The sequence below is a fragment of the Callithrix jacchus genome, chromosome 15, assembly GCF_049354715.1.
Source record: "Callithrix jacchus isolate 240 chromosome 15, calJac240_pri, whole genome shotgun sequence".
NCBI lineage: Eukaryota > Metazoa > Chordata > Mammalia > Primates > Cebidae > Callithrix > Callithrix jacchus.
Genome location: NC_133516.1, coordinates 12,324,483 through 12,352,282, shown reverse-complemented (window position 1 = coordinate 12,352,282; position 27,800 = coordinate 12,324,483). Strand labels below are relative to the sequence as shown.

Sequence of the window (27,800 nt, the reverse complement as noted above, 5' to 3'; positions counted from 1 at the left end):
TCTAGCATGAGTCATTTAAGAACATTGGCATCTTAGATGGCTCTATAATGCAGAGAACATGAAAATCCTACAGGAATCAAGCTAAGATCATGTAGTACATTAAAACAGAATGAATGATTATATAAACAATGTTCATGAAAAAGTTTAAATACATATCTCCTGATAATTTTTCAGTTGTTTATTGGAAATCATAGATTTTTTTTTAAAACCCACTAATTAGTTTGCCATACAAGAGCAAAATTCAAATAATACAAATATTTAACATTTTGGTACAAAATTAACAATATGGAAAAAAGATGCAAACCAACCAAAAGGTAAACAAATTTTAACAGTAACACTGTGTATAACCATCTTCTATTCAAGTGACCATCCAAGCTGATAGTTTATTTTCCCTTTGTTGACATTTTTAAAAAAGATAGTCCTTGATTGGAGCACCAAAAAGTTTTTTCCTTCTTTTTTAAAAGGTTGGAACCCTTTTATTTACAAATACTCTTTCCAGTACTTTAACTGTGATGAAGGAATCATCTAGCAACTTGCTTCTTAGACAAAAAAAGGAAGTGCTTTCATATTTCCTTGAAATTTAAACCTGCTCCATTTCTATTCTAAGCAAAATTAAAAATGACGCGGTTCAGAAGAGCTCTTTCAGCAAATAAATAATTGTTTCACAAAAGCATTGCTGTAAACAAGATCACTTTGATGGCCAGAGACAGGGATGTTTTCAACCAATGGGAACTCTGAACACTTCCAAGTATAGATACACAGGGTATATATGGCCAAAAGGCAAAACATTATTAAAGAATCAACTAATACAAATTAATTATAAGCCTGTTGCTTGGTCAAGTATGCTTTTGTTCTCTACAGTTTTTTTTTTTAATTGGTCAGAAAACTCAAATTGTAATGATCTAAAACCCTGTATCTATTCTGAAAGTAACTACAACCTAGAATGTTTGACACTGTCATTTTGACATTAGTTAAAAATGCTAAATTAAGCAATGTAAACAAGCCTCAAATTTCAAAATAGAAAAAAAATTACAATTTCTGTAAACATTAAAATGCTACCTGCTAAAAACTGTAAGTATCATCATCCAGTTGTGTACACTGAGACTTTTTTTTAGTTTTGTTTTGCATGTTTCAGACATCATCTTATTATATGAGACATCTTATTTTCCCTAGCAGGTCCCTCCTGCAGGCAAAGGTCTTAGAGTCAGTTCAGCCACTTTTGCTGATGTCATTATTTTGGCCTTCATATAATCTCCCTAGCAGTAGACACCACCTTGTTCTTTCTGTAGTGAGGGGAGGTAGTGTGTATTATAGCCACATTTTTATCCTGCTTTATAAAAGAAATGTAACTTACTTTATTAGATCTCAGACACAACTCTTTGATTACAAGGAACATGCAGCTTTAAAAATGCTTTAAACCTCAAACTGGCAACTTTTCTATCACATTTTTACTCTGTTTTCAAGTTTGAAATATTTAGAAAATAAAGATCGCTTCTAACAGTTATTTGATGAAAGTAGATTGTTTTAGATATGATAGCTTTGACATTTAATGCTCTCAATTTAAAACTCTAAACTTGGAACAAAGTGCTGTGTTTATAAGACCTTTTAGGGAGGGGTGGGTTAATTTTAGTAATCAGTACAATGATTTAGACACTCAGATTTCACCTTATAAAATTATGGAGAAATTAGCTTTTAACGTTCTGTCTTTCCATTTGAAGTCTGTCCATTATTATATTCCTCTATGGAAAGTACATTCGAATAACTACCTTAGACACAGGCCAATACTGAATACTTAAAAACCAGTTGAAAAATTCATTAAAATGAGCTTATTTGAATTAAAAATGGTTTCTCCCTAGAGAAGGCCCCTGTGAGCAACCAGCTGCCCATTTTATGAGTCATTTTCTAATATTTTTAAAAATCCATTAAAAACGTATATAAAGTATTAGCTAGGGCAGCGTTAATGACTTTTCTCAAAATTTGCATTGAACTTTGAAAAAAGATACAAGTATATTTTAATAACTCTAACACCATCTAGGTAAAATAGCTATATGGATGTGATAATAAGGGATTTGTCTGTGTATAATAAAATTGTACACATTTTCCTACATCTCCTTTTAAGAACAAGAGACTTTCTTTTACCAGATATTTATGTACTTTCTCTCCTATGCTGACCTTTCCCTGCCCCTATCATCTCCACCAAGTACTCTTTAACAAAAATAAACTGGTTTACCTGGTCTAATAATATATACATTTCCTTGAAATGCTGTACTATACATTCATTTGATATTTTCCAAAAGCAGTTATTCTAACACCAAGACTTCTTAAGAACATCTCTACACCTCAAGTATATTTGTGGCATTAAATGAGAATGTGAGCTTCCCTTTCCTTTCGTTTTCATTAAGAATATAAACCTTTTCTAAATACAAATTCTTTGAAACAAATTTAGGCAATGAAGTAGGTAAGTTATATTAAACAGCTTCTAGAATCAAAGAAACATTCTGATGGCCTAGGCTATCAAAATATATGTCTTTCATGTTCATTTTACTTAGGGTACAGACAAACATTTAAAGGATTTTTTCAACCAGGTTTGACTCAGTGACAGTGAAAACATACAATATTCAAGTACTGTTATTAGACAAATGCAGCCCTGCAAGGATATGTGTCCATATAGCTAATTTTACAAAGGAGAACTATCTTAATTAACCTGCAGTATATTTGACCCAAAAAACCTTTTGAAATAGTTTTGACTTCTGGGTCTGTAGCATTCTTCCAAAGGTCCTCGAGATCTTGTAAATGTCCATGAGATGTCATCATTTTATCATAGATGCAGGGATGATAAGGAGTTTTGCCCTCTCCAGAAAAAAATACGTGGTACTGTGGTACTATTCCCATTTTATTGGCACACAGGCCCATGAACACATCATCTATGTAAAGACTAGAATTAAGTGTCTGTGATGCCTCATAGACTTTGGCAGCTACATCACCAGAGATGACATAGGCAGCTCCAGCTGTATAGTCAGGGTAAGCTGGCCACTGGTACATTTCATAGGACACGTAATATTTGCTGCTTTTGTCTCTAATGGGAGGAGCACCACGATGAACACGACCAATCCAAAAGTCCTGAACACCAATCTGTTCTAAACTTTGAAGGTATTCAATCAGATTTGGCATGTGAATAAATATGTCATCATCAGCAGTCATAAGAAATTTGGCATGTGGACAATACGTGTTTGCCCAACTGAACTGCAGAAGTAATTTCAGAGTAAGATTGTAGAAGGAATCAACAAAGTCTTGCTGAATTATATCACTGTACTTTTGATCTTCCATAACCAGTTTTCTTTGCATTTCTTTTCCCTCCAGTGGATTAGGAGTTCCTAAGGCAAACAGAGTTTTGATGTTGGCTTTCAGCTGAGACTGAGCATAATTCTCATTGCCCCAGGTCTTTCTAATTGTGGAACGTCGATCATAGTTTTCAGGAGCGCTTTTTACAAACAGTAAAAGGAGGACATCTTGAGCTTTACACTTTTCCTTGTGGTTAATCAAGTATTGGTAGCGAGGCCCAGCTGAGATGTGCTTAAGAGACAGGGTATCATTCACAAAGTCATAGCTATTTATGAGGTATCTGTAAGAATATGACTTCATATGGCTCACAATGTGGTTATCGATCGGTTCCCAAAAAAACATGAGGCTCAGTATAAAACAAGTGGCGAATAACCGAATAATAAACTGCCATTTTTTGACTCTTCTGCCACTAACCAACATTCTCATATCCACTCCAGTGCTTTTATTTAGGATCAGTTTTAAACAGGCACTTGCTTCTTCGCCACCATAGAGCTTCGTATTGCGTGGAGTAGATGTCCATCTTAATACATGTTGGCCATTAAAAATGGAAAACAGTCTTCTTATTTTAAAAAATAGTTATTTTAATCCCATTTTTCTGAGATTGCAAAGGAATGGAACACCCTGTAGAATGAGGACACTGGCACGTCAAAATTCTTCCACATGGGCATCCTTCAGGAAGCGTGGTGAGCGACGTCAGGCGGCAATTCCATGTGAGCATTCCATGCCACCTAGCAAAGTCAAGAGAATCACAATCGCGTGGGTTACTGAGGGGCTGGAAAAAATGTATTCCGAATTCCTTAAAACCAAATGTAACCTGCCTGATATGGACAAAAGGTGATGATGCAGTTAGTATTTAGCAGAGGCAAATGGCTGTTTACTTTTTTTTGTAAAGAAGGACAGGAAAAGGGAAAAAAATGCTTTATACCGTCTTCCCATTCAGAATACAGAGATCTTTTTCTATTCTGAAAAAAAAAAAAAAAGGCCTCCCAAATGGCTATAATCTTGTATACTTAAGTTCAAATTTCACTCCAAATGGGCATATTCATGAATATATTGACTTGAATACAGTCAGGATGAAAGGATACACAGATCAAGGCAAAATCTTAAATGAAAAGAAAATTCACAGCAGTAAAAATCCATCAAGGCTTGCCCCAGACAAGGCAGGAATAAGAGTGAGATTTTTTTTTTTAATTAAAGTTCATAATCAAGGAGTCACAAGTTGCTCCTTGAAAGCAAACTCTCCATAATCAAAATTACTTGTGAGCTCCAGATTCATACAGCCACCTTCTTTTTTTTTTTTTTTTTTTGAGATGGAGTTTCGCTCTTGTTACCCAGGCTAGAGTGCAATGGTGCAATCTCGGCTCACCGCAACCTCCGTCTCCTGGGTTCAGGCAATTCTCCTGCCTCAGCCTTCTGAGCAGCTGGGATTACAGGCACGCGCCACCATGCCCAGCTAATTTTTTGTATTTTTTTAGTACAGACGGGGTTTCACCATGTTGACCAGGATGGTCTTGATCTCTTGACCTCGTGATCCACCCGCCTCGGCCTCCCAAAGCCACCGCGCCCGGCCCAGCCACCTTCTTTCTTTACTTTTTTATTTGGAAATACAACAGGCACCTCAGTGAAACATGTTCTAAACTGGGAAACAAAAGAATGTAGCCAACAAGCACTCTTTGTAGTCAGGCAATTTGAATGCCAGTGCTGCCTCAGCCACTTACCGTTCCTTGTACACTATGATGCATCTAAGGCAGACATCTGACAAATTGGGATATGACAGTTTCACTCAAAGTCTTTATGCAGATTAAATGGAATATACATGACAAATGGAGGGAAGTAGTCAGATAATTACCTAGCGCACTAGGGTACTCAAGTTTCGTTTCTTCTGACCCATTCTGTCATCTTCTCCCCTAAAACCTGCTGTTCCTATTTCCCTTTATTTGTGCCTAACTGCACTTCTTTCATCTATACCTGAAATCTGGAAACTCCCCTTTTCCTCCACTTCCGTATCTAAATGTTTAATCCTGCAAATCACTTCTAAATCTCTCACCTCTTCATGTTATCATCACTTTTCACCCTGACTAGATGATCCCCCAGCCAACCCGTCTTCCACTGTACAGTCAGAGAGACCTTTGTAAAACTTGGATTTAACCACGAGACTAACTGAGCTCTCTTAACTCCTTTCAGTGCCTCTCCGTTAGTTAGTGACAAGATGAAGTCTAGCCTGGCACACAGGACCCTTTAGGGTCTGCCTCTCCAGCTGTCTGGTCACATCATTTGACAATACCAAATGACTGGATGAAAGCACAGTCACACTTGCCATTTCACATGCTGGTCTTTACACCAGCAGTCCTGTGGCCTGGCTACCCTACCTCCCTTGCTAATACGACGTCTACGGGCATCCTTCTCTGGGAAGCCTGAACTGGGATCAACCCATTTCCTGAAAGATGCTTCTCATCTGTATTGTCCCAGCACCTTCTTATATCCCGTACAGAGACTTTTTAGGCACGATATTGTAGATACCCTACACTCAGCATCCAGGACAGGCTGTGACCCTTGGTAGGCATTCACCAAATGTCAGTGCAAAGAACCATGCTGGGGGTGGAGCCACCGTTCAATCAAAGTGATGGTTACTGGGGAAGGACTGGGGGTCAGGACACCCAGCCAAGTGCCACCTCAGCTGAGGTCCATGCCATGGCTGCCTATCCCAGGTCCTCTCTTTTCTTCTACCCCTGGGATGAAGCACCCTCCTTCCTCAAGGATTCTGTCCCCCATGCTTACCACAAGCACAACACTTTCTTGGCTGGAGAAGTAGGCTCTCTTCCTCAGGGGTGGTACATTAGTTTCCTGGGCTTTGGACAGGACTGACAGGGAGAGAGCCATGTAGGCTTAATCACACAGCAAGCCCAGGGCCAAGGCCCCACTTTGTGCCAAGGATCTATCCTCAAGTCCCCCCACCATTGACCCCTGATGGAAAACCAACTGCACACACTGAGTGCCCTGCAGAATGGGCCCAGCCTCAGCTGTGATACCTCCTTCCCGACTTTAGGGCTTTGGGATCCAGCTGTATTTCCCACCCCCATCAGCACTCCACATCAGGGTGGAGGCAAAGGCCAGGCACGTAAAATGTCCAAGGAAGACTAGAGATTAGAGACAAGCCCCATTTAGACTTTGTCCAGAGATAATCAGTATAGGGCACACTTTACCCCCGACGGCATTGATTTAAAAACTGCATGCACCACTTAGGAAGCCACAGCCAGCCCTGCTTTTGCTTTCATTTTTAAATGCAGAGTGTACTGAAAGTAATAAGAGCAAAAATCATTTTGTGAAACTTCTGGGGTTTATGTGTGTGAATGAGATTCAGGGGTGTGATGGGAAATGTGTTACTGTGCTTTACCATCAAAAAGGCTGAAGGGTAGGCGCAGTGGCTCACGCCTATAATCCCAGCACTTTGTGGGGCCAAGGCAGGCGAATCACTTGAGGTTAGGAGTTCAAGACAGGCCTGGCAATATGGCGAAACCTCATCTCTATTAAAAATACAAGTTAGCCGGGTGTGGTGGCGCACACCTGTAATTCCATCTACTTGGCAGACTGAGGCAGTAGAATCACTTGAACCAGGAAGGTGGAGGCTGCAATGAGCTTACATCATGCCACCGCACTCCAGCCTGAGTGACAGAATGAGATTCTGTCTCAAAAAAAAAAAAGCTGAAACACTGCTCTAAGAAACAGATCAATATCATTAATTTTCCCCTTGGAAAATTTCCTCATTTCTGGACTGGATGCTCTAGAAGAAGGTGAGAAAGACGGCAGAAAATATCAGTTTCTGCTGGTGGCATCTGCCTAAACTTTGCAAAATCACTTTCATTCAGGGGGGCACTCCCTGTCAGTCTTTCCATAGTGCTCATCCAGAGAAGGACCATCCTCTGAAGCCCCAAGGCAAGGGCCCTCTGTCCTCCTCCACAATACACCCTGAAGGAACTGAAGGCTTAAAGCAAGGTAACAGAATTCTTAATGGCAGATTGTAAGCCAGAATACATTTTAATAATTCTAGGAATATTCTCAATTGAAATGCCTCTGCAGTTTCTACTCTGATTGACCCTGGGATGGGAATCAAGAGGAAAGTAACCTTTGGAATCTCAGGGATCAAAGGCAAAACCAGCTGCCTAGTCCTGAGCAACTGTGCCCAGCAAGCTCCAATGCCAGCATGCTCTGCAGGTACTACCGTTGTTTGCAAGTCTGAGCTTTGTGCTAGACTCTCCGCGTACAAGTCCAGCTGCTCCTGTGCCCAGCATGCACCTGACTCATTCAAGGTGCTGGTGTGTCTCCATGAATCAGGCCTAGTATTCACCATGTTGGTGCGTGGCTGCTGCTGTTTACATGGCTACTGTAAGCTGGCAGCTGGTTCAAAACATTCATTTTATCCCTACCCTTAGTATGTATGTAGTTCCCTTATTTTCCTGTATTTTTTCAACTGTTCCAAATTGACATCACAAGTCAAAATGCTTTCTGAAAAATGACAGAAGATGGTCACAAAGCCAACATCCTATGTGGGATACTTAGTTCAGCACAGCATGTGAAGTTCTAAAGTGAGAATTCTCCCCCTCAGCAGTTTGAATTTTTTTTTTTTTTTTTTTTTTTTGAGACAGAGTTTCGCTCTTGTTACCCAGGCTGGAGTGCAATGGCGCGATCTCAGCTCACCGCAACCTCCGCCTCCTGGGTTCAGGCAATTCTCCTGCCTCAGCCTCCTGAGTAGCTGGGATTACAGGCACACGCCACCGTGCCCAGCTAATTTTTTGTAGTTTTTAGTAGAGACGGGGTTTCACCGTGTTGACCAGGATGGTCTCGATCTGCCGACCTCGTCATCCACCCGCCTCGGCCTCCCAAAGCAGTTTGAATTTTTTAGCCATGCTTTACATAAATCATAACCAGATCTCACTGACAATACTAGACTGATAAGGGGAAGATTTATTTAGGAAAGGTAAAACTCCTCATTTTTATCACACAGCTTCACTTGCATAACAAAAGAACATCCGAATTCCTCCAAATTGAACAGTCACTAGGCCTTTCCCAGCCTAAATCAAAAGCACTGCCCCACCCCTCCGCAGCCCCACCATCTGCCCTTCACCCACCCCCATCTAAATTCATCAATTACAAGTCAACAGTGTGGCACCCAGCTCCGGCATTGTGGATGGAGACCACGGACGGACAACTGGCGCTCACTCTTCTGGTTTCCTACAGCGTCTTAAAGCTTTTCTAAAGCACAGCTTCCAGCTTTCCTAGCCAGAGTGCAGGAGAGGGCCCTGGGAAGAAGCCCACAAGCCTGCCGATCTGGTGGAAGAAAATGCTGGGCCTGGCAGGAAACAAAGCAAGCGCAATGCTAAATGCGAAGCTCAGCAACCATCCACAACAGAGTGCTGTGGGTGCAGCTCCTTTGTGTGCCTGCCGCACGGGTCAGTGGCCAATCAACAGGCTGGAAACTCAGGGGTTACCCCTGTTTGGGGCCAGATTTATTGTGTTACCTCGGGCAACTCCCGCTTCACTCTGATTCAGTGCTTTAATCTGCAAATCAGGGATGAATATCCATGTAATGATACTGAGGAGCAGTAAAAAGTACAGATGACTTCAGAGCCTGCTGCAAATAGGAAATAGAGCATGGGAGAGAAGAGGACAAAGAATTGCTTAGAAGAAAATATGCAGATACCTCAAATGCAACTTGGGTATGCTTCTGTTCGGACTGAGAAGGAACAGGTATTCCTAGTGTTATCTTTTCTAATAGAGGTAGGAACATCAGAAAAGAGGTGATAGACCCCAAATACTTTTCAGTCTGGGAGCCGTGCCCCTCAGTTACTCCCAAGAATATTCTTTCACACTCTTTAAACTTTTTGGGAAAATAACGAGTTAGCACACCCAAAGGCTACCAGTTTCCCTGTAATAATCCCTGATTTTTTAAAACCTTATCCCTGTGTCAACTCCTTTCTTTGTTGAGTCTACTTTTGTGACCCTGAGATAATACGGAAAACCTGTTATCCATTTTGAAGTTTTAATCAAGATGGGGAGGTCTGCACTTTTCAGTTCAAGTTAAACAGTCTCCAGTGTTTCAATTAATCCTACAAGCATATGAGTATTTACTCTGCGGGTTCTTCCACCAGACACAGTGGGAGATCATAAAGGAGATTTTACAGTCTCCAGTCTCAAAGCATTTACACTCTGTTTGTGACAAGACTCCTAGTTCCCACATGAAAGCATAGTTGGCACAGACAACAACGGGCAAACCGGTGCAAGGTAGTCTGTCAGCACTAATTTGCATGATACCAACCCCAGGCACAAGAGGAAAGTCTCTGCAAGTGGAGAGATCAGTGGGGGTTGGAGGAGTCAGGATTTTAGGAGGGCCTGGGGATGACCAGGATTTAGGTGGCTGCGGGAGTAGGAATAATCTTTGTTTCAGACAAGAAAGGAAAGAATTGCATACGGCAGCTATTCAAGTAACAGGCATAGATTTGAAAGCAGAGAGGTGGGAACCTGCTTATGGAGAACCTTGAAAATCAGGTAGAGGAGTCTTAAGGGTAGAGAAAGCAGCAAGAAGTCATAGGAATGTCTGGTTTTGTTTGTAATGGTAACTCCCTTGATCAGTATTAAGTTTGAGCAAGAGGGATTCTACTGGCAATGGTGTACAGGGTGAAAGGCAGAATGCCTGGAGATCAGGATGCTGGTTTCTCAGGGCTCATACTGAGGCTGGATGAGGTGAGGAAGGCCTAGTCGAGGGTGGTGAAAGTGGGGAAGGAAGGAAGGTGTAAAGACGACCGTTTTCAAGAAAAACAAAGATGTAGTGGGACCTGATGAATGACCTGAGATGGGAAGTAACTGAGGAAGAGGATTGAGCAGTAATTTAAAGCATTACTGACAAGGGAGGGAAAACTGGTCTCCTGATTTAGGAGTGAATGGGGACTGCCATTTGATTTTAGACTTGTGTTGAGCTTGAGGTAATAGAGAGTAATAGAGAGACAAAAAGGTACAAATGTCCAGAGAGTAATTTCAGGTGAGTTAGACAGGACTGGAGAGGTCCAGGCGGGTACTGTGAGCATGAAGATGACTCATTTCATGAATGTGGATGAGCTCTCTACAGGGAGAGAGAGCAATGGGCCTGGAGGAAAAATAAACTCCGAAGAAGGAGAAAAAGGAGGAGTCAATGAAAAAAGGGCTTGTTCATCAGAAAGTTAAGGCGGGGTTAACAAGTGGGTAGAGAGAGAAAGCAGGACTAACAAGGCTCTGGTCTTGGAGTGCTAAGTGGGGAAGAGAGACACTGACCACATAGGTAGGTTGGGTGCCACAGGAGGGTCTAAAGATGGACCCTGTCCCACGTGGGGATGGGTTCGAGGTTGAGGATGGCAATTTCCAGGAAGAGAAGCAACAGTGAACTGTATTTCTGCATTTTATTTAGTAGACATACGATACACTGACGTCTAAGGGAACCTTATGATGTGTGACGATTTTGATCATGTTATCTCCCGACACTCAAGACAGCTTATCAGCCAGGAAGTTGTTTACATGGCTTCACTGAGGACTGCATTTCTTCTGAGACCTCAAATTCCAGGACACTCAGTCTACAGTACACTCACTCCTCCACTGCAACTTCTAAATATTCATCGAGAACCTTCTGCCCACCCCTGCCATGCCTGCCCCATCGAGAACCTTCTGCCACCCCACCGCGCCCAGCAGTCTCCTGACCTTTCTTCCTCACACACCTCCCCTATGTCAGATGCAGAATCGCCAGACACCTTTGCCCTCCCACCCCAGTAACCCTAGACCCCAGCGCCCGCCTATCTTCCTATTCCCGCGACACCTCCAGGGCTGCTGGGAAAATAGAACTTACCAGGCAGGCAGCGTCACCACAAATGGCGCTCTCTAGCTTTGGGCAGAGTTTTCAGTGCTGTGTGACTCTTCTCGTACTTGTCCCGGACCTTCTCCCTTTCCCAGTCTCTTCGGCAGCCATGCTAACTCTTCCCCCTCCCAGGGTCAGTCCCCTCACTCTTAAGACTTCACCTCCGTCTGCTTCCTAGAGAAAGGAGAAGAATCAGACACATCAGCCATTCCTCCTCCCAGGCTCCCAGTACACCAACAGTCACCATTCCCCCTGTACAACATACTGATCAGGACCCGGACTAGGGGGAGACAAGGGAGCCTTTTATTTTAGGAGCAAAATTTAAGGGGGTACCAAAAACTCAGTATAATTTAATAAAAAAAAATTTTAATGCAAAAAATCCACAATAAACAAAATGTCCAAACTGTAAACCAAGACAGGATCCGGCCCTGCACTTGCACAGCCCTGCCTCACCTGACTCCCCAATCCCTGTCCTGCTGACTGGGGCCTACTGTGGGCTGAATACTGCTGACTTCTATGGACATGTCTGCATTCTTAGTATATGTATATATACCAAATTAAAGTACCATAAAACAGTACTAACCCTTACTGTATACAATGAAGTATCATAAACAATGATACTTTATGTACAAAATATATGTGTGTGTACATATATGTATATGAAGACATGAAACCTCCTAAAATGGCTGTATGAACCATGAATGGATTATGTCCCACACAGCCGAAACGCCCAATCTAGAATGGAATCCAACCTCTACCATAAAACCATCCTGTTACTTCAACTGCTGCCAAAACAAGAACCCAGAAATTCTATGTAAGAAGGCAGTATAATTTCATGGAAAGACTAACCAATTAGAAGAAAACTAAGAAATTTAATCATTCCATTCTAGCTCTGGTTTTTTCCTTGCTGGGGAAATAAAATATTGTAGTGAAACCTATATAGAAAATAAGACTGAATTGATGATTTTCTTCATTTTAATCATCAATTTCATATTTGGAATATCTCTGTGAGTCATGAAAATATAATGATCCCTTTAAAAGTGACATGCTTATAAAGCAGGACTATATAAGACTCCTCCAGTGAGTCACAGTTTTTTAAAAAAAATTCCTTTATATCCTCATTCTTTTCTATCTTTTACATTCAAGCTTTTATTACTTAATAAAGTCCCATGTGAGAGGGTTTTCAGTTCCTGTCCAGATATATCTAAAGGAAAGAACGATAAAGTTTTCTGTACCATTTTGCTCTACATTCCAAGTGTTTTTCCTGACTGCTTCTCATCATCTGTGTCCTGTTAAGTATAGCTAGGACCAATCTTCAGAAGCCAAACTTTGTTGAGAGAGATCAGGAATAATAAGCCCCAGACCCAGACGTACTGGAAAAGCTATAATTTCATCTTCATCGATTTTTTTCCTTAATAAATTAGTTACAGTAACTAATTGGTGTTAAGAAATGTAACTCGTAACTATTTCGTAGTAATTGCCTATTCTGTTTGCTCAAGAAGGAAGGGGACAATGTGAAATTTGAATTCATAGCTCACATTTTAAGATGAAACATTAGATATCTTTGCAAGTATTATATTTCCAATATAATACCTCTAAAAAAGAAAAAGAAATCTACCTAATGGTTGTCTTCAAGTGTTTCTGTGGCCTGGGACTTTAGCTCTATGAAAGTTTATTTCAAGCCATGGGCAAAAGTTAGAAGCCATTTGGAGTTCTTATCCTTCTTCAGAGAATACATTTATAGAGTTAGTTCTTGATTCAGTGTTAGTCCAAAGACTTTACATTCCACTTTAGCAATCATGGCTTTGGGACAGAGGTGAAAAGTGGGTAATAAAACCTACAATGTGAATCCAGGTTCAAGATCTCCACCTACATAAACTAAGTTATATCTTTCTTTATAATAGAAGGTAAACATGGCTGTACATTTCTGTTTGCGGGTTATGGGGGAAATAAAGACAGGGAAATATCAAATGAACAAATGGGTAAAGACAGACCCAAAGTATTTACTAAGGGAACTGGTGGCATGGGATTATATTCTCTTATTTTAGAGAAGTTATATTAAACCAATAATAATTCCCAGTAACCAGTTTGATTATGCAAAATTTGAAACAAGAAAAAAGCTGTCATATAAAGGAGGTCTCAGAGAGGTCAAACACTTGCTTTTCTAAGCTTGACCCTCTGTGTTCATTCTTGCAACACAGTTGTTTGGGTTGACAGGGTGCTTGCTCTTTTAAATACAATTCTTGTCTGTTTTTTTCTTGCCTACTTAAGAAACGAACTTTTTTTACCCAGTCTAGCAACAGTTGCTACCATGGGTATGTTTACCGTACACTAGGCCCTGCTGCAAATGCTTTACAAATATGGTAGCTCTTTAAGGCTTACAAAAACCTTTGTGGGAGAAAGGATCTCCCCATTTTGCAGAAGATACTGAGGCTCCAAGATACCGAGTTAACCATGTAATGTCGACAAGTTCCAGACTCCATAGCAGCTTAGAGCAGCTGGCCAGCCCCAGCCCCACCCCTGTGCTCTTCACCTGCTCCTTCTCCCTACCGTGGGCACAGGATTTCCTGTACTTCTCATCAGGAGGGGAGGGCAGGGGAGCAGGTGGGCAGGGTCCAGATAAGTAACCCAAGATAGAAGAGAATTTGCTTCACTGCCAGAAGTTTGGAGTCCTTTATGTTTTGCTGCATTTTGTTAGCATTTGTTCTTATTTTCTTTACTAACATGCTCTTTTTCAAACCTTCCATTTCAGTTTTCCCTCCTTCTTCTTGGTCTCAATAGTACTAGACAATGGGCAGAAGTGACTTCATCAGTCTGTGTCCTTTGGGTATAATCTTTCAACCACAAAAAAGATTCAGGGACTCTAAGGACGGAGATACAAAGTTGCAGAAGGGGGAAAAAAGAGGTGGGGAGGAAGGAAGGAGAAGAGGCAAAAAAGGTACAGGACTCGAGGAGGATGTTTTAAGCAAGTATTGGGTAAAATGAGAGATGAGGAGTCAGGCACAGACACCCACGCCCGGAAAAGCTGTCATTCTCTAATGAAAAAGCTGTATCAAAATTGTTTTCATGTGTAAAGGCAGGGAAAATCTGAAGACATATTTGAAGTTAGCTTATAAAATGACACATAAGAAGTAAACCTGATGAACAGCTAGCTGTAAACCAGTTATGCATCATAAGGTAGATGAATCAAAAATACAAGTTCATCTATCAATAAGAGTAAGAATTATTGCCTAAAATGCATGCCCATCCCTTCAATGTGATACAAAACATTGCGGCAAATAGCTACCATGCCCAACCCCACCCCTGCCACCCCACTAGGACTCCCCAGACACAATGACTGCTTTATTTGAGTCACTAGAAGAACAACGTTGACTCCAGCTAGAATTTTTCAAACATTCTTGAGATTTTTTTAAGATGGCTTTGCCCCAGAAAAACTAAGATATATTTGAAACGTTACATTAACGTTTGGTAGCCTTCCTCCACGAATCTGAATTGGAAACCCATATCCAGTTGGCCCTGGTACATTCCTGGGTTCTGCATCCTCAGAGTCAATCAACTGTGGATCAAAAATATTTTAAAAAGTATGGTTTTGTCTATACTGAACATGTACAGACATTTTTTTCTTGTCATTACTGTGTAACAATTGTGTACAATAGCATATACGTTGCAGTAGGTATTATAAGTCATTCAGAGATGATTTAAAATACATGGGCTAGGCATGGTGGCTCATACTTGTAATCTCACTACTTGGGAGGCTGAGGCAGGAGGATCACTTGAGCTCAGGAGTTCACGGCTACATGCTTCTAGACTCCAGCCTGGGCAACACAGTGAGACCCCATCTCTAAAAATATAAAAATAAAAAATAAAATGTATATGGGAATACTGCATAGGTTATAATGAAAATGCTACATCATTTTATATAAGGGACTTGAGCATGTGTGGATATGGGGGTGTCCTGGGACTAATTCCCAAATGATACCGAGGGACAACAAAACGTGAACCGCAAATCAGGTGCTCTGTGAATGAGAGCTCTCCTCTGAGATGAGGGAAGTGGGGAGAAGATGGAAATGGGGGAAGGCTTTGTGGGAGAGGTGGCAAATGAGCAGGAGCTAGAACAGAATTCAAATGTGGGTTTGGGGAGGAAAGGAGGAAGACACAGGTCAGAAAGAGAAGGAGAAGTCTATGGTCATACCACCAGGAATGTGACCGATCTTGGCTGATCTCAGAAGCTAAGTAGGGTTGGGCCTGGTTAGTATTTGGATGGGAGAAAGAAAAAGAGAAGAGAGGAGTGGGGCAGGGAGCATTTCAGCTGGCTTAAAAGGGTCAAGTGGGCTGGATGCAGTGGCTCATGCCTGTAATCCCAGCACTTTGGGAGGCCAAGGAGGGTGGATCACAAAGTCAGGAGATCGAAACCATCCTGGCCAACATGGTGAAGCCCTGTCTCTACTAAAAATACAAAAACTAGCTGGGTGTGGTGGCGTGCGTCTGTAATCCCACCTACTCAGGAGGCTGAGGCACAAAAATCGCTTGAACCTGGGAGGCAGAGGTTGCAGTGAGCCAAGATCATCACACCACTGTACTCCAGCCTGGTGACAGAGATTCTGTCTCCAAAAAAAATGAAAAAGGGTGAAGTAGAGGGATCAGGGAATAAGACATTCCAAAAAAGACTATACAGGAATTTTTTTAAGCACATAAGAGAAAAAGTTGTGGCTTGAGTGGGTAAATGTCAAATCACTTAGTTTGGCTAGAAATTAGGGAAGAGCGAAAAGAGGGAAAAAAAGAGATCAGAAGGGTTCGCTGCGGTCCAGTCATAGTAAGAAAAACCATGATTCAGAAACAGGGTGACGATCCAACCCAGTGTCTGCCTATTATCCAATGGCAGTTCCTGTGTCCCATTCTGGACACTGTATTTAGAAGCAGCCCTTGATAGAGGGTTTATAACACATAGGTACCAAAAGTAGAAGATGGTGTAAAACAAGAGGTATATGTCACATGTTTCTGTCTTGGTTGATCCACATTTAGTGTAAGTTAACTACCCTTTATTAAGTGCCTGCCCTGTTCTAGGCATTACAGTGGGCAGCCCTGAAAGTAGGCTAATACCAACATTTAATTAATTCAACAAATATTAACTTGTCACATACTGTGTAGTAGGCCATGGGCAGGATGCTAAAAAGACCTCAGAGATGTTTCAGGTGTACAACTTCTACCAAAGAGTCAGTGAATATTCCAGTGCAAGCTGGAATCTGGACCTGAATGGAGGCGAAAGAGAGTCAAAAAGCTGAGAGCGTTTAAATGCAAACAAAAGGAGATGTGCACTGTGCCTCCATTTACTGGTCACATGAGCTTGACTTGTCTCTAAACTATGTACCAGACAGTGTTTTCTGAGGATCATTTGAGATAACTTATTGACAATGGCAGTCCAGATGAGATGTTCCATATCTGTAAATTTCCTTAGAGCGTTTAAATGCAAACAAAAGGAGATGTGCACTGTGCCTCCATTTACTGGTCACATGAGCTTGACTTGTCTCTAAACTATGTACCAGACACTGTTTTCTGAGGATCATTTGAGATAACTTATTGACAATGTCAGTCCAGATGAGATGTTCCATATCTGTAAATTTCCTTTCTTCAGAACCTGTTCATGTAGCTTTATGAGGATGGGTTAGTTAGTGGATGGCTGATTTTTTTTTCAGGAGGTTTTCTTTTCAGAATGCTGAGCTATATTCATAATATGCTTCTTCTCAGAAAACAATTAGGTAGGAGTTTTTTAAAATACTAATCTGATTGCTAAGGGCCATTTAACACTTCACAAATACTGTTGAAGCAAAAGTATCGTCCCTAATTGGCTGAATATGGTTTTCCCATGTTTCCCATGATTTCATTAATGGAATAATGGTCTTCCATTATTATTGGCAGGAAAGAACAAGGTTCCCACAAGCACTTAAAATATATTTCAATTAGGATGACACAAGTATAAGATCATACAGTCCTCTAAAGTAAGAGAAGGAAACTTGAGGTGAGTCCATCTTTTAACTTATTTTGCTTAGAGCACTGTGAAGAAGTTATAGAAAGTCACAGTAAAGGAGCAAAAGAAATCCAATCTGAAATATTAGGTGGATCTTCGGCTGTGGACCACTATTCTGAACTTGAACTTTTGGGCTTTGCTGTCTACACACTGGGTAGAACATTCTCTTCTGTAGAGGGCTTCTAGTGTGACCGCCTTCTATGGAAGATAAATCTTAATACGTTACATATCAAAGCCAGCATCTGAATTTGTAGAATTTAGTTTTTAAAAATTGCTTTTTTATTCAAATCTCATCTCACCTAATCTATCCTTTAAATATAAAGATTCTTACATCCCCTGTATATAAACTAATACATAATAGTTAGATATTGCATACTGTAAGGAAAGTATTTAATTTTAGGTTTACACTGTTCTGGCTCTATCTTTGCTCACAGAGATTTGATGTCAAAGGGCAGAGCTCTTGTAATAATTTACCATGCCTCAGTTTCTGGAACTGATACAATGAATTCCTCTCTTTACAAGGTTATTATAACAATGAATTAAAATAATGGCTATGGAAATATTTCAGAAAAGGCATCATGTCTTATAAAATGCAAAGCTGAGATCTATTTACTTGAGCATACATAAAATTCCCCCAAAACAGGGTACATTTGTTATTCTGAGAAGAGACAGTTTCCTTCTGAATTTCTCCCAGTTTCTTCCTGACACCTCCTGTGTTCTGAAATGCAGATTCTAGTGCAATTAGGCCTCAGAAGGAACTTGACCCTTTACAATGTGAAAGTCACCAAGTGTAAGGATTCTAGCCAAAGTGACCCATTTTAAAAGATGACCCATTTGAAAACCCATGAGTTATTACTCAAGCTGTTCTATTTTTGAGAATTAGAAAGTTATTTTCTTTTTTTACAATCTTACCATTTGAATGTCTTTTATGAAGAGAGATAAGTGATCTCCACTTTAATGAAATATAATGTTTCATTTTTTATTTGATAGCGCCTGCACTTTATTTTGAAAATTCTTCTGCACCTTCTGAGTTTTCTCGGGGCAGAGCAGTGATACGCATTTCTACCTCCTACTCATCTTCATCTCCCACTTTCTGGGGAACAGCTGCTCTGGGCTCTGGCTTGGGCTTTTCCCGTAATAACACTGGTTCTACCTTAGGTGCCACAGGGAGCCTTGCAGGGGCGGGAAGGGTCAGCCTGAGTCAGCCTCCTCCTCAGGCTCAGAGCGTGTCCGGGAGGAGAAGGAAGCTGAGAAGGGGCAAGAGAGAGGACAAGCAGGTTAAACACAAAACGGAAACATTTCAGGTTTTGCATTTAGCTTGCTTTAAAAGCAAAGAGTTGGCCCCAAAAAGCAGCTTTCACTTCCTCGCTTGTGACCGGATAGAAAATCTACCATACATTTTTTTGGAGAAAGTTAAAAGGTTAGCTGCTGATCACCAATCACCCTTTCAGAAAGTTGAGGGTGGGATCATTTCGGTGCCACTGCTTAACATGACTACCTTCAATCATCCTTTTCTGGGTCAACTTCAGCTTTTCACCTTCCTCTCCCTTCCCCCGCAGGGACCAGGCAAGGTTTCCCAAAATACAGGCACAGAGGAACAAATCCAGTTCTGATGGATGTACTTTCATCAGACAATTACCGTAAATATGAACTACAGGCCCCCGCCAGCCTCGGTGCGGTTACCACGTCGGTGTCCCTGTGACAGGACCAAAGCCTCAGAAAACCAGCACTGGCCAAGAACGTAGTGTGTAGAGTTGAGTTGAAAACGGTTACTTTTACTTGTATGGTATCCAAGCAAGCAACTGCCTCTGCCACACTAGGATTCAAAATGAAATTCGGCAGAGTCAGAGGCAAGAGCCGTCAGGACCTCCCGGCCAGGGAGAGTCGCGGCTCCGGCCTCCCTCCCTGCCCGATTCCCCGTCCCCAGTTCCCCCACCACAAACCCCCCGGAAGCGCACGAGGCTGGCGGTTTCCTCTTTCCAGCCACACGCGGGCTTTCAACTCGAATTCCCTCCAGTCGGGGGGCCCTCGGCCGCAAACCGAACCGGTGGGTGCGGCGTTCGCCTCGCGGCTCCCGCGCCCGGGCCCGTCCCGCCACCGAGGAGCCGGAGCTCCCCAGGGAGGGGGCCCCCGCCAGCCCCGGGAAGCGCCCCCAGCCGGAGCTGTCCGGCCCTAGCCTACCTGCCGCACCTGGGCGGGATCCGGCCGGGGTCACCGCCGCTGGGCGCCCTCGCGGCGGGGCGGCAGGAAACAAAGGGGACGAGGCTCCTTCCCCGCCACGCCTTCAGAGGGCGGCGGGCCCGGGCCGCGGTGGGAGGGCCTCAGCGGCTGCCCGGCTCCCCGGCTCCCCGGCGCTGGGCCGTGCGGTTCGAGCCAGGGCGGCGGGCCCCGAGCCGGCGTGCACTCCAGCCACGCGCCCCCGGCCTGAAGTCCTGGCGCCACCCGCCGGGCGAGGGCTGGCGGGCCCTCACCTCCTCGCCACCCTTCCCTGCGAGCCCTCGCCCGGCCCGGAGCGGGCACACTCGAAGCCTCCCGCGCTGGAGACCGCGAGCCGCTGAGGCAAGGAGGCGAGGAGGCGCGGCGGGGCGGGGGTGGGGCAGAGGGGCGGCGCACTGCCCCAAAACCCGGACCGCGCAGGGGACCCAGGTAGCCCGGCTTGGGGCCGTGGCACAAAGGCAAACCATCCGAGGCCTTGGGACGTATCCCGCCGAGCCGCCACAACCTTCCCACTTAGGGATCCGGAAGGGGAGCCACATTCCCACCCTCAGAGGGGCCTCGGCCCGCGGCGAGATGCCACACCGCCGGTGTCACCGCGTAACTGACCCCAGACGGCCTCCGCGCGGAACCTATGGCCCAGGGAACCTCCGGCCCCGGGCGCCGCGCCAGGTGGCGAACTGCGTGGCCGCGCGCCCCTGCGCCCGGGGCACGCCGCTTCCCTCACGAGGGACCCCGGCTCTACGCGCCGCGCAGGAGGAAGGACGGGCTTTTCCTCTCCGAGTGAGAGGAAAGCGTTCAGCTCACAGCACTTCTGCCGGGAGCTTCTGGGGGCCCGAGTAACAAAGGAAGGGAACTCACTCCGTCAAGCGAGGGCTGCCCGGCGCGCTCCGTGTTTAAAACACGAGCGGAGGGGAGGCCCCGCCCCCGGCCAGCTTCCCAGCGACTTTACTCCCATTCAACTTCCACGGCCAGGGCGGTTTAACGCGATACTCACCGAGTCCAAACCCCGCTCTTTAAACGTCCAAACCCAAGGTAGGCTCTTCTTCCCGTACCGGAGCGAAAGTCACTGGTCCCAAGAGCAAAACTTGCAGCTTTAAATCTCAGGCGAGGGGCCGCGCAGAACTGGGCTCGCTTCCCCTGCGGGATGCGGGCGGGATGCGGGCGGGATGCGGGCGGGAAGGGGCGGACCCGGGGCGGGGTGGGGGGGGCCACGAGGCTCCCAGCCCAGCGCCCCCGCATCTCTCGGTGGCGTCACGGCCGAGCCTGGCCCCACCCGCCAGGCCGCTACCCTCCTGGCGCGTAGGTGAAGGGGTTGGGCCCCACCCCAGTTTGTTCTTGTCTGTGGGTGAGAATTCCAGGAAGTGTTTCCCTGCGGCTCTTCGGTTAATTGCGATCACTTACTCAGATGACCAGCTGGAAGCCAGAGTGCACATGAACGTCCTCTTTGACCTGTTTCCCTTCTTCGGAATACTTCATGCAGGTAGCTAGACCAGGCTGAGAGATGCGGACTTCTACTCAAGGAGAGACATTAGAAAGGAATCCTTTATGCACCTGGTTTCTTGTTCCCCACGGGAACCTCTCCCTAAAGCCAAAGAACATTTAACGGAGGTAATATTTCGAGAGATTCTGTTATTGCACATATTTCAGAACATGACAGAAAAGCAAAAGATGAACCCAAACACTTCCGTAAAATGAAAATTTTGAGTTTGTCGTAAAAGGAATAAGACAGGTAATGAGTTAAAAGTATAATTGTCGAATCAGAGTTGAAAACAGTGAGGCCTGGCACGGTGGCTCACGCCTGTAATCCCAGCACTTTGGGAGGCTGAACAGCAGGAGGATTGCTTGATCCCAGAAGTTAGAGAGCAGCCAGGCCTACATAACAAGACCCCGTCTCTAAAAGAAAACCACACACACAAAATGAAAACTGTAAACATTGTACTTGTTAATTCAAACTAGATTTTTAGGAAGTATTGTAATTGCTTTTCTTAAGCCAGTGGGTATCTTTTCAGTCATGCATTTCTTTTCATATGCTGCCTACAGAGGGCATGGCTCAGCACCTCCTACACCACAGGCAGAAATATTTACATATGTGATTTGCAAAGGAGTCACCGCAGTGACCCACAAATAGGCTGATTCATTGTTAATACAGCACTAATCGCAAACCTTATCTAATAAAATGCTAGCTGAAACCCCACCTGCATTCCCCCCCATCACGAGTATGTTGTATTTATATGCAAGTATTCAATTACGATTATATTCCTTTCAGATCATTTGGAACTAGGTCTATGTGTCAGCATGCATATGTTCCACATACATGAGCACATAGAATTTGTATCCACAAGAAATACACACCAAAACAGTGATAGACACACACACATAAAAATCACATATTCATGTTATGCTAGATACAGATGAGGACATCAGATAGAGAAATGGTTTCAAAAATATGCCTGGAGAATGGAGAGACGATGTAAGGTTTTTGGTGGTAGGAGGAAGAGGAGAGGGTGTGAAGGAGAGATGGGCAAGGTCAGGTAGTCTATAATGCCAACCCTGAGATCCACACAAGGTCAGGTCACACATCGGAGGAGACAGGGAAGTCCCCTTTGCTTGTTTGGGAAGATTTCCTAAAGCAGCCTGGCTTCCTGTTCCATCCAGAGAGAGGGGAAGAGAATGATAGATTTGATGGTCTTCATGGGGTTACGCTCAGTTACTTTTATTGAGAGGGAGTACATGAAGATGTTGAGATATGTTAGAAATAAACTTAGGTAATAGTAATGGTGCTGACTTGCCGGCATGAAGAAAGAGGACCGTGTGGGCATGCTTCCCTTATCCAGGCTGCTGCTGGAAGCAGAGAGTCCTGTGATTAGATCTATACACGACTTTGGAATGACCAAAATCTGCATGTTAGACTGGGCAGGGACGGATAAGGCACAGAAAACACAGGAGCAGCAGATTTAGGAGAGGATCAGAGAGTGAGGCAATACATGCATCATTAGCTGTAGGGAGGGAAGACTAAACCCTGAGTGCAAGAGAACCTAGGAGACGGCAGGAGCCACGTGGCCGAGGAAGAGGCCAGTGTTACTGAAATCATGAAAGGAGAAGCAGGTTTGTTAAACGAGTGGCTTAACACAACTCAAGCATAGCAGCATAGTGACAGGCTTGACCTGTTTAGCTAAATTTGTCTTTCTGGATTCTGTTAGACCAGATTTCCTCATAGGCCCGATATGGAAGCTGTCCTGTGAATTTGCACATACCACAGGCCCAGTATTCTGAAGCAGGCCAGTGTTCATTTAACGCCTAGGCTGTTGGAGAGACTGGTTGGATCCTGACCTGGTTTCCTACACAGGATCTCTGACAAGTTATCAAACCTCTCTGTGCCCACAGTAATACCTGCCTTCGAGAGTGGCTGAGGATGAGTACAATTGCAATGGCAGGTGGAGTGCTGAGCTTAGAGCCTGGGCTATCCCAGTGGGCCGCATGAATGGGTGGAGTGCTGAGCTCAGAGCCTGGGCTATCCCAGTGGGCCACATGAATGGTCCACATCCTGGAGCCCACCACAGGCTGCAGAAAGCTCCTCTCACCTGGCAGAGGTGGACTTATGCTGTGTCCCATCATCACACTGTAAAGAATCTGCTGTGTTTCACACCTCTGGGAATTTCTGTTGATACAGCATGACCATTCAAACAACACCCCATCTCCTTGGCTCGCCTCTTTCACTGCCCGCCGGCCACCTCCCACCACACCTAGCCTCCCTTGGTATTCTTTTCTCTCCACACTTGCCCCTTGCTGATATCACCCATTGTCTTTAATCCTGACTGAGCCACCTCTCCCCAGCCAATCCTGATTTACATTTCTAGCCCATATTCTCAGCTTCAAACTTAAGTGTCTTCATTTGGGTATGTCACATCAATCTTCAGCTTAATTTATCTAAAATAGGATGTATGAAACTGGCATTGGGAAATGGTTAATAAATAGGACTTGAATGCCCCGAAGGCCAGAATCCTCCCCGGTGACCCAGCCCAGGGTGTTAGGTGTCAGTAACAATCAGTAGTATTTTGTCACTGTATAAGTTATATGTGTTTGGCCTCACCTAGCTGCGGGAAGGAAAAAACACTTATATGTCTCTTTTCCCAACTATTTTGCAAGTCTTCAGACCTGTTGAGGGTGAAGACCATGTCCTGCTCTTTTCTGATTTCCTCAAAGACCCCCCCATCTCCCTGCCACCCCAACAATGCCTGACACAGAATGAATGCCTGGGAACTGCAAGTTGAGTGGAATTTTGGGGTAGCACTTACACATTCATCAGTTATTCAAACTTCTGTTCCAAGAATCCCATGCATAGTACAGTGGCCCTGTGTACTTCTCCCTCAGTGCCACCAAGGCCCAAAAGCTGACCCTAGAGGCACAGTAGCCCTTTCCTGCAGCTCCTGCTACTGCTTCTGTGGCCTGGCACCATTCAGCATCCTCCCTCGATTCCAAGACCTCGGCAGTTTGATGAAACCATACTAGGTACACCCAGAACTGGAAGATGAAGGGAACTGACAGCACAAGGAGGCATTCGCCTACAGGCCATTCTGAGAACCCGGTTTGTTCCATTTTCTTCTCTGCATGGTGGAGGGGCTTCCTGTAACTGATCATCTCCTTCATACCAACACATAAGGAAATCTCTTCTGTGCCATCTAATACTCAGTGGAGCCTCTCAGGGACAGGGGCCATCTGCAGGGGCAGGCCCTGCTTGCTGGGACCCTTGCGGGTCCAGTAGAGCAGTGCTGTCAGTAGATCAACAGCCCCTGTGAAAATGACCTGATTCCAGTCCCTGGCAGTGAGCCTCTCGGCACTTCTTTTCGCACCAGCAGATCACACACACTCCCCACACCCCCAGGAGTACGCAGGGTTCTGTGCAGGTTCCGAAGGGCTGCCTCTAATGCAGCTCTCTCTCTCCTACTCAGGAGGGCACATGCAAACTGAGTGAGGGAGGGACATTTTCATAGGAACAATCTTGAGTGCTGTCTGATTAATACATATTTAAAAAGACAATTGGCACTTAATCTAGTCACAGCTATCTATACTGAGCAAAACAATTTGAATCCTGTGATGGGGAGGTACAGGGGAAGAAAGATACTTACAGCCCCTGGAGATGTTCGGAAAATGGTTATTGACAAGGCTGCATTCCTGGCCCAGAGGCAATCATTAGCATTGGGATATTTGCACTTAGGAGGTTGTACTGATATTTAAGGAACAACTAAAATGTAATTTTCTTTTTGAAAAAAATATACATTTTTTTTGAGACAGGGTCTGTGGCTCAGGCTGGAATGCAATGGCCAATCAGAGCTCACTGCAGCCTTGACCTCCTAGGCTCAAACAATCTTCCCGCCCCAGTCCTTCCTTCTTGAGTAGTGGGGACTACACTACAGGTGCACACAATCATGCCCAGCTAATTTTTCTTATATTTAGTAGAATGGAGTTGCTCACTATGTTGCCCACACTGGTCTCGAACTCCTGTGCTCAAGCAATCCACCCACCTCCACCTGCCAATGTGTTAGGATTACAGGTGTGAGCCACTGCACCAGGTCTAAAACGTGATTTTCTATTTAGCATTTTGAAATACTTAGTAATTACTAAGTGCTAATTTTCTGCTTTACAGAGAGTACCTGGTTCAAATCCCACTCAACCCACTTCCAAAAGACAGTTAAAAGCCTTCCCGGGGTTTATATTGAGTACTATTTAATACAAGTAGACTACTAGATAAAACTTGCTATACTGAGATTTTCTTTAAAGCAGTACTTCTAAAAGGCCAGTTCTGAAGTCCATGATAAATTCACATGATCTGAAAACATATACATTTCATGAATCCATCTTGGTTGGTCTGATGGTCTAAAGTTGTAAAGCCCAATGTTAATACCCAATTGGCTCTACAGATTTAGAGCTAAGGAATCGTAGGAAGAGAGAGCAATATCTCTGAGAGAGATGTCTGCATCATACTTAATAAATAAGTAAACCCTCTTGGGAAAGAAGGGATCTATTAGAATAATAGAATATCTGCTGGTAGGTAGATAAAGATGCACATAGATCTGCAAAAAGGGGCACAGGGCAGAGAAAGCAGAGTGTGTCTCTTAACATTTTTGGCTCTTTGACTATTTCATAGACATATTTTTTATCTTTGGGAATTTCCTTTTTGCAATAGATTTCCTTTTGTTTTCATGAGGTAGAAGCTCTTGGTACCGTAGACCCTCAGTATCCATGGGGAATTGGTTCCAGGACCCTTGTAGATAATGAGGTCCACAGATGCTCAAGTCTGTTATGTAAAATGGTGTAGTATCTGCATATAAACTATGCACACTCTCCCATATCCTTCAAATAATCTCTAGATTACTCATGATTCCTGGCCCAGAGGCAGGAATCAGATACCTGATACAATAGAAACACTATGTAAATAGTTGTTACGCTGTATTGCTTTTAAAATTTGCATTATTTTAATTTTTATAGTTATTATTTATTAATATTTTAAATATGAGGTTCGTTGAATCCACAGATATGGAACCTACACAGACAGAGGACTGACCGTAATTGTTTCACAGTTTATTTTCTTGACTGAAGATTACTGAGTTACTTGGATACTCCTGTTGGGATTGTTGCCAGTACTGCTTTGCTGGGGTTGGAGTACTGAGGCCTTCCTGTCAGCTGTATTCTGGAAATCTCCTTGGTATACTGGGCATCTCTCACAGCATGTGTTGTTATATTTGATAGTAGATGTGCCTCTGCACCAGAGTGTTGAGATTTCAGCCACATTCCTCAAATCCCAGGCATACATGGATGATGGTCTGAGCCAGCCCTTTTTCTGTAACCTGCTTCTCTGTGTCCTTACTGTATAGGCTCTGTCTCTTCTGGAGCAGAGTCAGAAAAGTGGGTACTGCTTCAATGGACTGGCATTCATCCTTGACACATCAGCTCTCCTGTCACTGGGCTTGGGGCTGGAAGGCAGTTTGACCTCAGCTAAGTCACTTAGTGCCCAGAGTCCTGATCTGCTCTTCTGTGAAATGAAAATCACAGTTAATACCTATTCTTGTCCACAGAATTGGCTTGCGTCCAATAAATCTCTCAACCACCATTCAATTGACACTTATTAAGAATTTCCTTGCTTGCAAGGCACTGGGGCTAAGGATGAATAAGATAGGATACCTGCCCTGGAGGACCTGTTTGTTAGGGAGGGAGCGGATCAAGTGAGATAATGCGCACATTAAAAACGAAAAACAGCCTTACTTCACTCCCATTGGGTTAGCTGTTTTAAAAAAAAAAAAAAGAAGAAGAATCTAAATGTTGACCAGATTGTGGAGAAATTAGAACCTTTGTGCACTGTTGTTGGTAATATAAAAGGTGCAGCTGCTGTGGAGGGTGGTATGGCAATTGCTCAAAAAAGTTAAAAATAGAATGATCCTGTGATCCAGCAATTCCACTTCTAGGTATATGCTCAAAATTGAAGGTAGAGACTCAGATACTTCCACATCAGTGTTCATAACAGCATTATCCACAAGTGCCAAAAAGTGAAAACAACCCAGGTATTCATCGACAGACGAATGCATACGTCAAATGTGGTAGATACAGAAAATGGAAGATAGCCTTAAAAACGCATCAAATTCTGACACATGCTACAATGTGCATGAACCTTGAAAACAGTACGCTATGAGAAATAAGCAAGATACCAAAGGATGAACATTGTGTGATTCCACTGATATGAGATACCTAGAGTAGGAAAATTCATACAGAAAGTAGAATAGAGGTTCCCAGGAGGGGTAGAGAGGTAGAGAATGGGGTCATGTTTAATAGGTACAGAACTTCGGTTTGGGATGATGAAAAAGTCTGGAAATGGTAGCAGTGATGGTTACACAACATTGTGAATGTACTTAACACTTCTGAACTATGCACTTAAGAAAGACTTAAATAGGAAATTTTATGCATATCTTACCACAACTTTTTAAAAAAACTTTATAATACCTAAAATGCCATGCAAATGCAAGGATTGTTAACTTGAATTAAGATTTTTTTTTTTTTTTTTGGTGAGATGGAGTTTTGCTCTTGTTACCCAGGCTGGAGTGCAATGGCGTGATCTCTGCTCACCACAACCTCCGCCTCCTGGGTTCAGGCAATTCTCCTGCCTCAGCCTCTTGAGTAGCCAGGATTACAAGTGCACACCACCATGCCCAGCTAATTTTTTGTATTTTTAGTAGAGACGGGATTTCACCATGTTGACCAGGATGGTCTCGATCTCTTGACCTCATGATCCACCTGCCTCGGCCTCCCAAAGTGCTGGGATTACAGGCTTGAGCCACCGCACCCAGCCTT

The 27,800-nt window shown here is 43.8% G+C and overlaps 2 protein-coding genes and 1 long non-coding RNA gene across 27 annotated transcripts in view; 2 read left to right on the top strand and 1 right to left on the bottom strand.

The window, feature by feature from the left end:
* MCF2L2 (MCF.2 cell line derived transforming sequence-like 2) overlaps positions 1–27,800 on the top strand; it is a 264,853-nt gene that overhangs the window by 151,453 nt on the left and 85,600 nt on the right. The window lies entirely within an intron of this gene.
* Positions 164–20,619, bottom strand: B3GNT5 (UDP-GlcNAc:betaGal beta-1,3-N-acetylglucosaminyltransferase 5). Of its 11 annotated transcripts, none has more exons than XM_035275096.3 (4): positions 18,883–19,502; positions 18,156–18,490; positions 11,210–11,392; positions 164–4,070 (listed from the first exon to the last, which is right to left on the bottom strand). In XM_035275096.3, exon 4 carries the CDS (start codon positions 3,766–3,768, stop codon positions 2,632–2,634), a length of 1,137 nt encoding a protein of 378 aa, XP_035130987.1. In that variant the 5' UTR covers positions 3,769–4,070; positions 11,210–11,392; positions 18,156–18,490; positions 18,883–19,502; the 3' UTR covers positions 164–2,631. The 11 variants fall into 11 exon arrangements, with proteins under 11 accessions (XP_035130987.1, XP_035130988.1, XP_054102151.1 ...); XM_035275097.3 differs by having other exon boundaries at positions 18,397–18,490; XM_054246176.2 differs by lacking the exon at positions 18,156–18,490 and adding an exon at positions 8,859–8,971.
* LOC144579483 (uncharacterized) lies at positions 19,530–25,870 on the top strand. Its single transcript, XR_013527157.1, has 3 exons — positions 19,530–19,802; positions 20,941–21,068; positions 22,845–25,870. It is a non-coding gene; the product is annotated as an uncharacterized LOC144579483 (long non-coding RNA).

What these genes read in the sequence shown, in the direction of transcription:
- B3GNT5 (XM_035275100.3), bottom strand. Translation starts at nt 3,768, where the DNA reads ATGAGAATGTTGGTTAGTGGCAGAAGAGTCAAAAAATGGCAGTTTATT.